This window comes from Mus pahari, chromosome 5, assembly GCF_900095145.1.
Source record: "Mus pahari chromosome 5, PAHARI_EIJ_v1.1, whole genome shotgun sequence".
NCBI lineage: Eukaryota > Metazoa > Chordata > Mammalia > Rodentia > Muridae > Mus > Mus pahari.
Genome location: NC_034594.1, coordinates 142,690,445 through 142,702,706, shown reverse-complemented (window position 1 = coordinate 142,702,706; position 12,262 = coordinate 142,690,445). Strand labels below are relative to the sequence as shown.

The following is a 12,262-nucleotide window of genomic DNA, read 5'->3' as shown; positions in this document are numbered from 1 at the left end:
GGGCAGGTTTAAAACCTAGGGAGCTCTAAGGAACTGCTCATGCTATGGGTTCATTGCTTGTTGGGGTTCCAGGAAGTCAAAGGGGAGGGGGGACAGATGGGGACTGCAGTTAAAATGGAAAACAAAACAAAACATATTGGTTCCCCATGTATCCCTCGCTCTGAATTAGGCTTGGCTGGCTTGGCTGATGTTGTTGGATAATGACTTGATCTTACCAAGGAAAAAAGATGTACACAGGCCCCCCTCCCTTTCCTGCCTTGTGTCCTTGTGTTTGGGGTGGGAAGGGATACCCTTGGAGTTAGGACAGGCATGGCTATGATACAACTCTTAAAACGGCTCCAAGTATGAACCTGTGCCCAGCATCCTTGCACAGACTGCTACTCTGGCATCCCAAACACTCTTGACCGTAATGGGTACTCCAGCCTCCATTAGTGGTCCACTTATTCCAGACAGTACTTGATTAGGAATTCGTTATAATAGCAGTGAACTTTTAGGAATTTAGGGAGATGGTCTGAGCCGTTTGAGAAGAACTGGCTACCTCTTAGCATCCAGATGGAGTCTATGCCCTGAAGTCGGGCTGGGCTAATAGCTGCTTTGTGGGAAATTGGGCCGATCGCCCTTGCTTGTTTTCGGAGGAGTCCTTGAGTTTCATTTCTATGGAGGACACTGGTAATTTGTACTTCCTTGGAGACCAGGAGGCTGAGCCTTCTCTCTGTTATGGGCAAGTCAGGGATGGTGAAGAAACACGCTCGAGTTCCATGTAAAGGCTGGAGTCTGAAGCCAGAGCCAGGCAGGGTCAGGAATTACGTGGGCAGGTAAAGGCGATCGGGAAGAGAGGATAGTTGTAAAGTTATCTGGGAAGGCCACTGTATGCACCAGCCTTCTGAATCTGCTAGGTTTGACTGTGTGGTTAGATTGCCCGTCTTCTACAGTACAAGGAGCAGGCTTCTCTGGAAAGAACTTACCGATCCTTCTTGTATGTTCTCCTTCCTCTTCTCCTGACTCCTGAGTGAAGCGAAGCCCACTGGCAGAGTGATTCTTTCCTCTGTGCACTTTCAGGAAGCATCCTTAATCAAATCAGCAAGGGTGTGGCTTTAAAGAGCTCTCTTGTCATCTTGACTTCGCTGACTGTACCCAAGGCACCAGCCTTGTGGTTCACTTTGTTCTACATTACTAGATAGAGCCTCAGAGGTGGGGTGGGGGTGGGAAACCAGAGGCTATGCCACGCCAGGTGGGAGGACTTACAGGTGTATCCAGAACAGTGACAGAGAAAGAGGGTGTCACTAATACCTTCTTATATTTTAGAGGGAAAATCATTCTTTGTCAAATGAAAGAACCCATCTCTGGCTGATGACAGCATGACCATCTGAGACTCTCCTCCTCAGGGTGCAGGATGACAGGAAGATGGCCTGAGCATTTCAGTCCTGGCCCATTCCAAGGCTCAGCAGTTCCCCAAGTTTCCCATTGAATACTTATCCATTACCCAAGCAATTCTCTTTCGGCCTATCAATCCCCAAGTAATTATTATTGATCTAAGAGTAGATCTGATGCATATTCATGCTTTTTATTATCAGAAAGCACCTGAAATGAAAGTCAGCTCTGCTAAGTGCTAAAGGGAACCCAGTTGCAAGTGTCTAATCTGCATACGGTGTTGTGGCAGCCGAGGGAAGCTCTCGGCCTACAGTCAGGCAGACCCACAACTTACCACAGGTCTGCTGCAATCGGGACAAAACCCAAGAGTGGTTTTCTGGCATAGCAAGTATCTGTCTTAACAAAACACCCATGCCCCTGCCCTGTTGCCCAACTGCCTCTCTCCTGGAAGACAGTGAGTCTAAGGAAAGAGTGCAGTATACTATTCCAGATTCCTTTCACAAGCACCGAAGCTCCAAGTATTTTACCGGGTTGGTCAGCCCAAGCCTCTCATAAGCTCAGAGTCTATTGGATATAGTTGGCATTGATTGAGCTGCTGGACTCTCAGCTCAGTCGGTGATGTGATGAAAGGCCACCGGAGGGCATCAATGCCCTGTATTGACACAGTGACTTTGAGGAAAGTGGCAGGCTTCCAGAATCTTTCAAACTAGACTTAAGGTCATTGATGGCCTCTCAAACATAGTCCTCGGCCTGTCCTTGACCACCTTCCTTCTATCTGCATCTTCTGTACTGCCAGGGACACAGTAGGGAACCATCGGACCTCTCAGTCAACCCTTAGCTCCTTGGTCCTGCAGATGAGTTCCTAACCCAGCCTCTTCAATCTCTCTTACTCCTAGGATCTGATCCAAGGCCATTCTGTTATTATCTCTATCCATGAGTAAAATCTGTTACATAAGATACGCAGGTCAGTTGATGACAGGTTATCCTGGCCTTGTTTACACACCCACAACCAACCAACTATAGCATGCTTGGTTCTTCCACAGGACAGGTTAGTTTCTGATGAAAGGTCAGCTTTCACTTGTTCCATCAGACTACTGCTGGCAAACTGCAGGGTCTCTGTCTTACGTTGGACTCTCTGTAGTCCCCAGAATTCAATAAGTATGACATCTCAGTGTTTCGCATGAGAACATAAATTCTGCTTCTCTGAGCTTCCAAGCCCCTGTGTAATACTTCTCAGTATAAAATCTAAAGGTAAAGCCCCAATTTCATGCAGCTATGGTGCTCTTAACACACATAGCTTGTTGCATTCTTTATGCCCCCAGTGCATTTGCTCTCACGTACCCGTCTGATCTGGCTGTTGTCTTTAACCTTATCTTCAGTTCTTTTTGATGTCGTGACTTTTTCTAAGGCCTCCAAAGACCTCTTCCAGCCTCACCTCAATTCTTTCAGAGCTGATCTTGAACATGCCTTCCTGGTCTTACACACATAGGGTCAAAGATGGTGTTAACCAACTCCTAAGTATTTCCAGGTCATTCTTCAGTGTGTAAATAGTGACTTACCCCAGTCCCTTTGAAGTTCTCCCAGCCCAGCATGAGCCTTGCCTGGCTGCATTAGCTTTTCTGCTTTTACAGTGGCCCAGAAATTCAAGGATGTGGATGAAAAGATAGCCACACCTTGAATGGTACCTGGAATGTAGCTGGTGCCTGCATAGCTGCATGCTGGGACTGCCTGGCTCCAGGATTGTGAGTGATTGACAGTGGTTAAGTGGGCCAGATCTGTTCATCATTTGCCAAGCCCTAGCCTAGCTCTTGAGAAAAAAATAAAAAAATAAAGATAGCAAAGCTCATTGTTGCTATTTAAAGAGCTCCTCTACCTGTTGCTACTTGTGCTTATTTAGGAACAAGTAATTTGTTATTTATGCTTTGTGCTTTGTGGTCCTGTGTGTGTGCTGTAGTTAGAGAAACAGTGCTGAAACGCTCTGCGCCTCCACCCAGGCCCTCTACATAGCATCTGTCCTTATGGCTTCTCCCAGTCCCCAGCCCTGCCCAAGTCCCTGGCATATGCATGCTGAGACAGCGCTACCTGCCTCTGCTTCCATCTAGTATGAGGAAGGGGGTGGGGCGCAAATTGCTCTGGTTATCTCCACTGCCATTTCCATGTGCCCCCCACTCCCTAACTTCAGCCTGGCCCTGCCCCTACTTCTGATGGAGGAGCTGGAGTCCAGGCAAGTAGGCTGGAGAGTGAGTGAGTGGGACAATGGTCTGAGGTGGTGGCCAGCTGGGTGGGTTGAGGGTGAGTGTCAGAGTCTGGGGAGCGGTGCAGAGATGGAGGGATCAGGGTTGGTGTTATACATGTTGTTCTGGGATTGGGATACAGAGCGAGACACCAACACTGCATGTGACTCAGTGCCACATTGCTGTGTCTGTGCCACCAGCTTGGTCTGAGTGGAATAGTCAATGCTCAAAGTACTGTGGACAGTTTTGTGAAAAGATGTTAAATTCTTTGTCTATGATTGGGGTCAGGGAGGGCAGATAAGATGGTACCTTCTGTTCCTGCCATACATTGAGGAAACAGAGCCCAAACCAAGGATAAAGCTAACACTACCTGATTTTGATACTCCAACTCCATATAAACTCGGCTTCAGCGTTTGAAGAAGTCTAAGCCGCATTGTCCTTACTTGGCCTGGGGTTAGTTCTGCAGCTCAGGGCTCTGATCCTCAGGCCTCATGCCACTTCCAATGGCTGCAGAAGCAGGTGGCTCATTAGTGCTGGCTTGGGCAGTGACAGCAGTATGTTCTTTCTGTGCTTATGGAGCCTAAAAACATCTGCAAGGATCCAGCTCTGTGCTTGCAGAGGTAAAATCCTTATGTAATTGGGGCCAAGAGGCTCTTAGACTCTGGGGCGTTTGTTCACGGCACTTAATGTCAACGGGTTTTACCAGAAGCACAGTACTGGAGGATAGTCTCTCGGGTGTTGATAGCGCTCCGCCCAAGAAGCATCTCACCTAACGCCTGCAAGAAGGAACAACTTTTTTCTTATTCTCCTTCCTGATTCTTAGATGTCACTATGGGGATCTGAGGACTTTTCTCAGTGACCCTTTAGCAAGTGGCCCCTAGTGTTTACGACTGTCTTTCTGAATGCAGGATCAACTAGCCCCTAGCCAGCCCTCCCCATTGACAGATAGGGCAGCTGAGGCCCAGAGAAAATGTCCTATAGTTATCTCAGAAGGAAAGACTCTAACACCCCCGCTGCTAGTTCCATACTTGATTCCTAATGGTCTATTCTGTTGGGATGCTGGTACCCAAGGGTGTATAGCAGGTGTGTAGGTAGCTCATAACAGATGCCAATTAGTGGTGTGCAGCCATGTTCCATATTTCTGTCTTGCATTTCTATTTGATTCCAACATTAGAAAGTGAGAGATCTAATCCATAGATGGTAGATTCCTTTCAAGGGTACTCTTATTTCATGTAAGTAACAGTAGGGGCCAGTAGAGTTTTAAGCTTGCCTTCTTGTGGGGGCGGGGTACAGGTAGGGGTTTCCCACAACCCTTTCCCTGTTTCTTAGATTCAAACAGGATTTAGGGGATTCCTGGGTGAAATTTCTCTGTGCCTCAGTTTCCAAGGAAGCTACAGATTTCATAGCCACCCAGCATCAGAAACCCAGGCTACATGTTATTGACACATCTTTCCCTGGTCTCACCCCCTCCTCACATCCCTCCTGTGAATATGATAGAGCGAAGTCGGGGGTGGCACCCTGATCAGGACAAGAACTCTGTCCTCAGCAGTCCTTTATAGAGGACAACGTTTCTTTAGATTCATTAGGCATCTTCTCCCTGGGGAACGGATGAGCCCAACCTTGAGGATCCACTAATGGAAAGTGGCAGTAAATCTCATTAGTGGCTCTGCTCAGTTCAAAGCAGAGCCAACTGCAAGGTCAGGGCTTAGGAACTGGACAGCGAAGGAAGCACCCACCGTACCCGAATGTAATTTTCTTAGAACTATGTCCCAAGAAGGCAGATGTGGAGACTTACAGATGCCTTGATCAGCCTCAGCAAAATGTGAGTTTTTACAGCTTACTGCTTTTGAGAAATCAAGAGCATTTTGCCTGAAAAGGAGCCGGCGAACACTTCCCCTCATCCGGCCTTCTCCTCCAGCCCACATCTCACACACTCTGCTTCTTTGTCAACACCATGGTTTAGGTCCAGGAAAACCATCTTCCCTTTAGTCTGACTTGGTTCCAGGTGACCGAACTCATCCTTTCCCTTTCTCCAGAGCCTTCTAAAATCCTGCTGGTCCACATCTGAGCACAAGAATCATGTTTGTGAGAGCACTGACCTTTTGCCTAATTTTTTAAAGCCAGAGTATAATTTAATCCCGCTCCTCCCACTGGTTTTCACCTCCAAGGTGAAATGCACCAGGAATGGGGTTGAGTATGCTGTGACTGGCCCCTGTTCCACAAGGATATGAATAAATGAGGTGCTCACTATAATAATAACCTCAGCCTTTATATGGTTTTCAGAAGAGCACTTCTGCAAGTCACTCAATAAGCATTTAACCCCTTCAGGGAAGGAATCAAGGCTCTATGGGCATCTGTTGGGAATAAGAAGAAAATAGGAAGTCAGAGAGGCTGATACCCAGACATAAGAAAACTTTAATATAACCAGCTCACTAATAGCGATAGAGTTGTACTTCCTGTGCCTTATCACATTGATGTTCAGGAAATTGGAAGGAAAGATTATAAAGATTATGGATGGCCGGTGTGGGGAGATGTTATGGTGGTTTAGCTAATATATTGTTTGCATTTTATTTTTTAATTGATTTGAGACAGGGTCTTGTTAGGTATTTCTGACTGGCCTGGAAGTTGCTATGTAGACTAGACTGACCTCAAAATTGTCCTGTTTCCCAAGGACTAGGATTACAGCATGTCTCCACCAAACCTGGTTATTTTTGTTTTTTGAAAGGAATTATGGGTAATGCTGGGTGTGATACCACATGTCTGGAATCCTAGCACCAAAGAGGCAGAAACAAGATGATGGCTGCATATTCAAGGCCAGCCTGCTCTGTGTAGACAGTAGCAGGCTGGCCAGGGCTATATATCAAGAGCCCCCCTCTCAAACAAAATGAAGTTAGTTAGAAAAGTATGCTGTGTTGGGCCTAAATGGGTTCTTAAGATAGAGATGGGGGGTAGTTTATCCACAGGGACATTGCAGGAAGTGAGAATGTCTTCACTATATCTTGCACTTCGAATGGGACTCAGAAAAGTGCCTGAGGGACATCATGGTCCTTGATGCTTATAGAAAGGTCCACAGGGCCATTGACCTGTCTTCTCTTGGCTATTTTCCCAATATTACAAACCCAAGTGCCCATTCTCCATGCAAGGGTTTCTTCCTTTCGTATTGAATGTGGAAAGGGGTATCTCTGGTCCTGACCATCCATTGGCAACTGTCATTTGTATTAATGTCCCTCTCTTTTCTTTGTCCCTTCTCCTGTCTCCCTGCCTCCTCGTCTCTCCAGGTTCACTTGCTGAAGGATCAGTTGGCTGCTGAGGCTGCGGCGCGGCTGGAGGCCCAGGCACGAGTGCACCAGCTCCTGCTGCAGAACAAAGACATGCTCCAGCACATCTCTCTGCTGGTCAAGCAGGTGCAGGAGCTGGAGCTGAAGCTGTCAGGACAGAACACCAGTAAGCTGGGGTCCCGTTCAGCCTTGGCACCTGAGTCCAAGCCTCATAAAACACATTCTTTCCATGAACCCTGGGATGCTTTTTTGAAGCCTTGATGATGCCTTTATATTTCAATAGAACCTAGTCAACATTATTAGTCTTCACATCTCCTGCAGAACCAGAGTACATCTTGGCTGCCTTCGATCCACTACTCAAACTTGACCTTGAAGGTCCCTGGAGACACAACCACATTTATCTACTCTCTCCTGAAAGGGAGCTTAGCCACTCTATATTTCAAACAATCCCATTTCTTCCTTAGAGGGATTTCCCAATGGACATATACTGAGTCCATATGGGGCATCATGTTGTGAGCTCTGTGGGACATACAAACTCCTCCAGAGTTGATTCTCTGCACTATAAAGTCCACTCACTATTCTGTGTCACAGAGAAACGTATATCCATTTAATCAATCAGGTAGCCGAGTAATTATAACCAGAGTGACAGTAACTAGACTATAGTCCCTGGTCTGAGAGTCTTTGCTGCCTGTATACCAGATACCCCCAAGCTGGAGTGGGAAGCAATAGGCTGTCTAGGTGCAGGCCTTCATCATAAACTTACCTATGGGTGGTTCTGGGTATGCTTGAAGTCTATCTTGACTGAGGTCAGACAAATCCCTGTTGATCAGCTATTACAAACACAATTGTGATAGTAGTTTTTCAGTGTGTAAGCTTGTTTATTCTCTGTAGTGGTAGGTGCTGTGATGCCCCCTTGCACAACTGAGTAAACACTCAGGGAGGTTTAATATGTAACTCAGAGCCACACAGGTAGCAAACAGTGAGTGAAGCCTAGACTCACACTGAGTCATTGCAAATCTAATGTTTTTCTATCCAGACTAGGAGTTCCCTCAAGCTACCCTGCCCCTTAGCTATTATACAGTCCAGCCCACTGGGGTTCCTCAGCAGTAGTCAGAGACCAGGCTGAGTATCGGTATAGCTGGGAGCCACAGTGTGTAAGCCAGTGTCTACATTCCTCCCTCACAGGGTTCCACTGTTAGCCCTTACGTGGAGTGTGGCTGGGTTGGTACCCTCCCTCATCCCCCATCACAAATCCACTACAGGGCATTTGGTAGCTTCCCCAACTCTCTGAAAGCTGCTCTTCTATAGCCAAGTGCATCTGAAGCTGCTGGGGTGGAAGAGAAGGAGCACTGGATTAATCTATAAAACTCTCAGCAATGCTACAGAGCCAGTCAGGGGAGGACCGTTTCAGGAACGGAAGTTGTCAGTCCTTTCCACGCTACAGGGGTTGATAGATGAGCTCACATTTGAAGCCTTGCCTAACCCTGCCTCTCTCCTTGTCTTTCGTTTCCCTGCAGTGGGCTCCCAGGACAGCTTGCTGGAGATCACCTTCCGTTCAGGTGCCCTGCCTGTGCTCTGTGAATCCACCACCCCTAAGCCAGAGGACCTACACTCACCACTGCTGGGCGCTGGCTTGGCTGACTTTGCCCACCCAGTGGGCAGCCCTTTAGGTAGGCGTGACTGCTTGGTGAAGCTGGAGTGCTTCCGTTTCCTCCCGCCTGAGGATACCCAGCCGATGGCACAGGGTGAGCCGCTCCTAGGTAGCCTGGAGCTCATCAAGTTCCGAGAGTCAGGCATCGCCTCTGAGTATGAGTCCAACACAGACGAAAGTGAGGAGCGTGACTCGTGGTCGCAGGAAGAGCTGCCACGCCTGCTCAATGTCCTACAGCGGCAGGAGTTGGGTGACAGTTTGGATGATGAGATCGCCGTGTAGGTGCAGGGCAAGGAGCTGGCGAAGGTGGTAGCATGATGCCAAGTGGGGGGGTCACGTCTGCCTGTCCCTGGCTGGGGATGCCCAGGGGAAAGCGCTGCTGAGGATAACACCCAGGGTGGAGAGTGTAGGGTTTCAGAAGATGGTTGGGATTTTGCTTTGGAAGGTAAATGGGGGGAAGAAATTGGATTCCTAGAGACAGGAATCGGCACCTGCATTCTGCTAATGACTGAATGGGATGGAAGCAAGGCTTTCCAGAACCCAGGGCCTTGGGATGGGTCCATCTTCAGAACTACAGTTCTGGAAGGCCTGTTGCTGCCACCGCTGTCGTCAGGTTCTACTCAATCTGTCCTCCATGTCTCGGTGACCTACGTTCTCCCGTCTCTGTGGCGCAGACCATGAAAGGAAGCCATTGGTACCTTCTCAGGTACTTAGTGTTTGAATGTTAGGATGCTACAAGTTGCCTAACCCTCCCTTCTGCTGTAGGAGAATTCCTTCCCCGGGCCCTGGCTGAGATCGTAGATGTTGGACGATTCCCAGGGCTGCTGGGAAAGTGAGCTCTGCCGTTCGGTGAACATGGAGGTGACCGGAGACACAAGTCACAGTGAATAACTAGGAATTGACTCTAGCTGGGTGTTGGATGTTGCTTCTGAGGAAGCTGGGAGCGTTAATAGGATTGAAGACCCTGCTGGGAAAGCCTAGGGGAGGGTCAGCCTAAGGGAGGGTTAGCCTAAGGGAGGGTTAGCCTAGGGGAGGGTTAGCCTAGGGGTGCTGATGAGGTTGCTGCAGCTCATGTAGATCTGATTCTTCAGTTTGGAAACCCTGCCCCGACCCATCTCCTGCCTGCTACCCAGCTCATATAAATGAGACTAAGAGCTCTCATATTATCCCTTTTCCTGCCTCGGGGGCTGTGCCTGCCTAAGGTTTGGCAGTACTATGCCTTTGTGTAAGTCTCAGAGACCCAGAACCCCCTGCCTTAGCTCTCTACCTGTCCTTGCCACTGGTCAGTAGTGGTCAGTTTTTACTGAAAAAAAAGAAAGAAAAAAGAAAGAGAGGAAGAAAGAAACGGATGTAAGCTGACAGCTGAGGCTGTCTACCCTTCAAAATCACTGCCACTTAGATCAGATCAGGGACCACAGCTGTGCCACCCCAGCCTAGCTCTCTGCAGATACCTGCCTTGAGCACACGAGTTAAAAGTGCAACCTTAATCTCTGACCATCTAGGCCTTGCCTTGGGGTCTCCACTCAATAATCGGCTGGCTAGACCCTGGAGAAAAGTTCCTTTTCTCCTGTAAGACCTTAACTGGTTAATAGTTATTTCAACCTCTGAAGGGAAACATTCAAAGTTATATGATGTGGGGAGGAGGCCATGATCATCCTGGACAAGCTGTAGGCCAGAGTGCAGTGTTATCAGAGGGACAGTAAGGAAGGATGGAGTTCAGCCCAAGCTTTGCTTCGAAAAGTATCGAAATGCAAGTATGGCCCTTTTTATAGCCATAGTGGGGTTTCTTTTAAACAAAACAGGCAGTAGAGTTAAAGGAAATTATCATAGCTTTATACTATCACTCCCTAGTGCATGGGGTTGTCGATAGTAATAGAATGGAGTGGGGTGTGTGTGTCTGTGTGTGTGTGTCTGTGTGTAGTAATAGAATGAAGTGTGTCTGTATAGTAATAGAATGGAGTAGTGTGTGTGTGTGTAGTAATAGAATGGGGTGGCTGTGTGTGTGTAGTAATAGGATGAAGTGTATGTGTATAGTAATAGAATGGAGTGGTGTGTGTATAGTAAAAGAATGGGGTGGCTGTGTGTGTGTGTGTGTGTGTGTGTGGTGTGTACATACTTTTGGACTTCTGAGAAATGACTAGAAAGATTCTCCAGGGTGTTCAGATAAACAGTAGAGTTGTATTCTTTTCCCACCCTGATTTTATTGACAAGGTAGAATTCTGTTAATTTTCTAATTAACCATTGGAAGGAGGTTCTGATACACAAGAAAGGGAGAATGCCCTGTGTGAGGTCCACAAAACTGAAGGGGGCAGATGGCAGGATTCAAGATAGGCTGAGCTGAATTTACTCAATCCAGGGTTCCTTGAGTCTAAGACCTTCAGATGTAGGCTTTTGTGTATCAGAGTGAGTGGGATGTCTGTTTCCTCGAGGTCTACTTCCTGTGAGCGGGGGCTGAGAGTAAAATCAGAAACAAGTGGAAGTGTGTGGACTGTGGGTGGAAAGGGCTTTGTGGGATACAATGCAGTATGTGGGCAAGATGGTGGCTTTTAAAACCCTGTAAAGGAGAAGGAAGGAATGGAAGGGATGGGAGAACTGGAGAAATGGCTAATGGATGGATAGATGCCGACTTGAGACTCATGTAAGACTTTGTTTGCCCTTGGTTTCTGTCTTTTTTGACCCTCCCCTTTCCTTGATATTAAAGACTTCCCTGGAGAATTCATTCATGTGCCATACCCTACCCAGTAAGACCCAAATCTGGAAACACTTGGTATGTGGAGATGAGAAACCAAGAATAGATCTAGGGGCCTTGTGGGGTCACCAGCCACCGACCCTCCATTTAGGCCAATGATCAGGACAGGGAATGTCACAGACCTGATTCCCCGCAGCAGCATCCTTCCTTGCTCCTCGCTCTGCTAACTCAACTCTGCCTTCCTCCTTTTCATCCTTCTGCTCTGCCCTATGTGGAGGACACATGGACACCAAGGGGTTCCTTAGTGGTGCCCGCCCCAGGTGCAAGAAAGCTCTCGGGCAAACAAGGCTTCGCAATTGCAGAGACAGGACAGGTCTCTGCACAGGATGGACTGCACATGGGAACTGGAAGCTGTATTCCTTACATTCCTGCTTCTACTGATGCTGTCTGTAAGAACCTTTCTGAGCCTCGCTCTCAGCTGACCTTGTTTACGGATTGTGTTCCTTTATTTACTCTTTGCTCGACTGCTCTCACCTCTCCTCCCTCCCACCTACCCTAGCCTTCTGCTTCCTAAAACTGTTTCGTCATTAACTGTTGGGTCAGCTCTCTGGGAAACGGTTCTGTTGATGTAAGTGCACTTACCCTTGGATGTTGTCACTAGTTAGTGGCTTTTGCTAAATAAACCTTTCTTATTTCTAAAAGCTTTCCCATTGTCTCTGCTTACTTCTATTTAACCTGTTTCTTCTGTCCCCCTTCCTTGTACCCACTTCCTAAGCCAGGTATCATCAGCTCTGGGACACAATATAGACAGAATCCATGCTGGGCAGTGCTGGTGCACACCTTTAATCCTAGCAGTCAGTAGGCAGGGGCAGGTGGATCTGTGTGAGTTCAGGTCCAGTCTGGTCTACAGATCCAGCCAAGGATAGAAAATCCTGTCTGAGGAGAAAGAAAGAAAGAAAGAAAGAAAGAAAGAAAGAAAGAAAGAAAGAAAGAAAGAAAGAAAGAAAGAAAGAAAGAAAGAAAGAAAGAAAGAAAGAAA

General features: G+C 47.6%; 1 protein-coding gene across 2 annotated transcripts in view; it reads left to right on the top strand.

The window, feature by feature from the left end:
• Window positions 1–12,262, top strand: part of C5H1orf226 (chromosome 5 C1orf226 homolog) — a 289,584-nt gene that overhangs the window by 260,809 nt on the left and 16,513 nt on the right. For both annotated transcript variants that reach the window (XM_021198117.2, XM_021198116.2), the window contains exons 9-10: window positions 6,884–7,049; window positions 8,401–8,553. In XM_021198117.2, coding sequence (XP_021053776.2) covers window positions 6,884–7,049; window positions 8,401–8,553 — 319 coding nt within the window. The remainder of the gene's footprint in view (window positions 1–6,883; window positions 7,050–8,400; window positions 8,554–12,262) is intronic.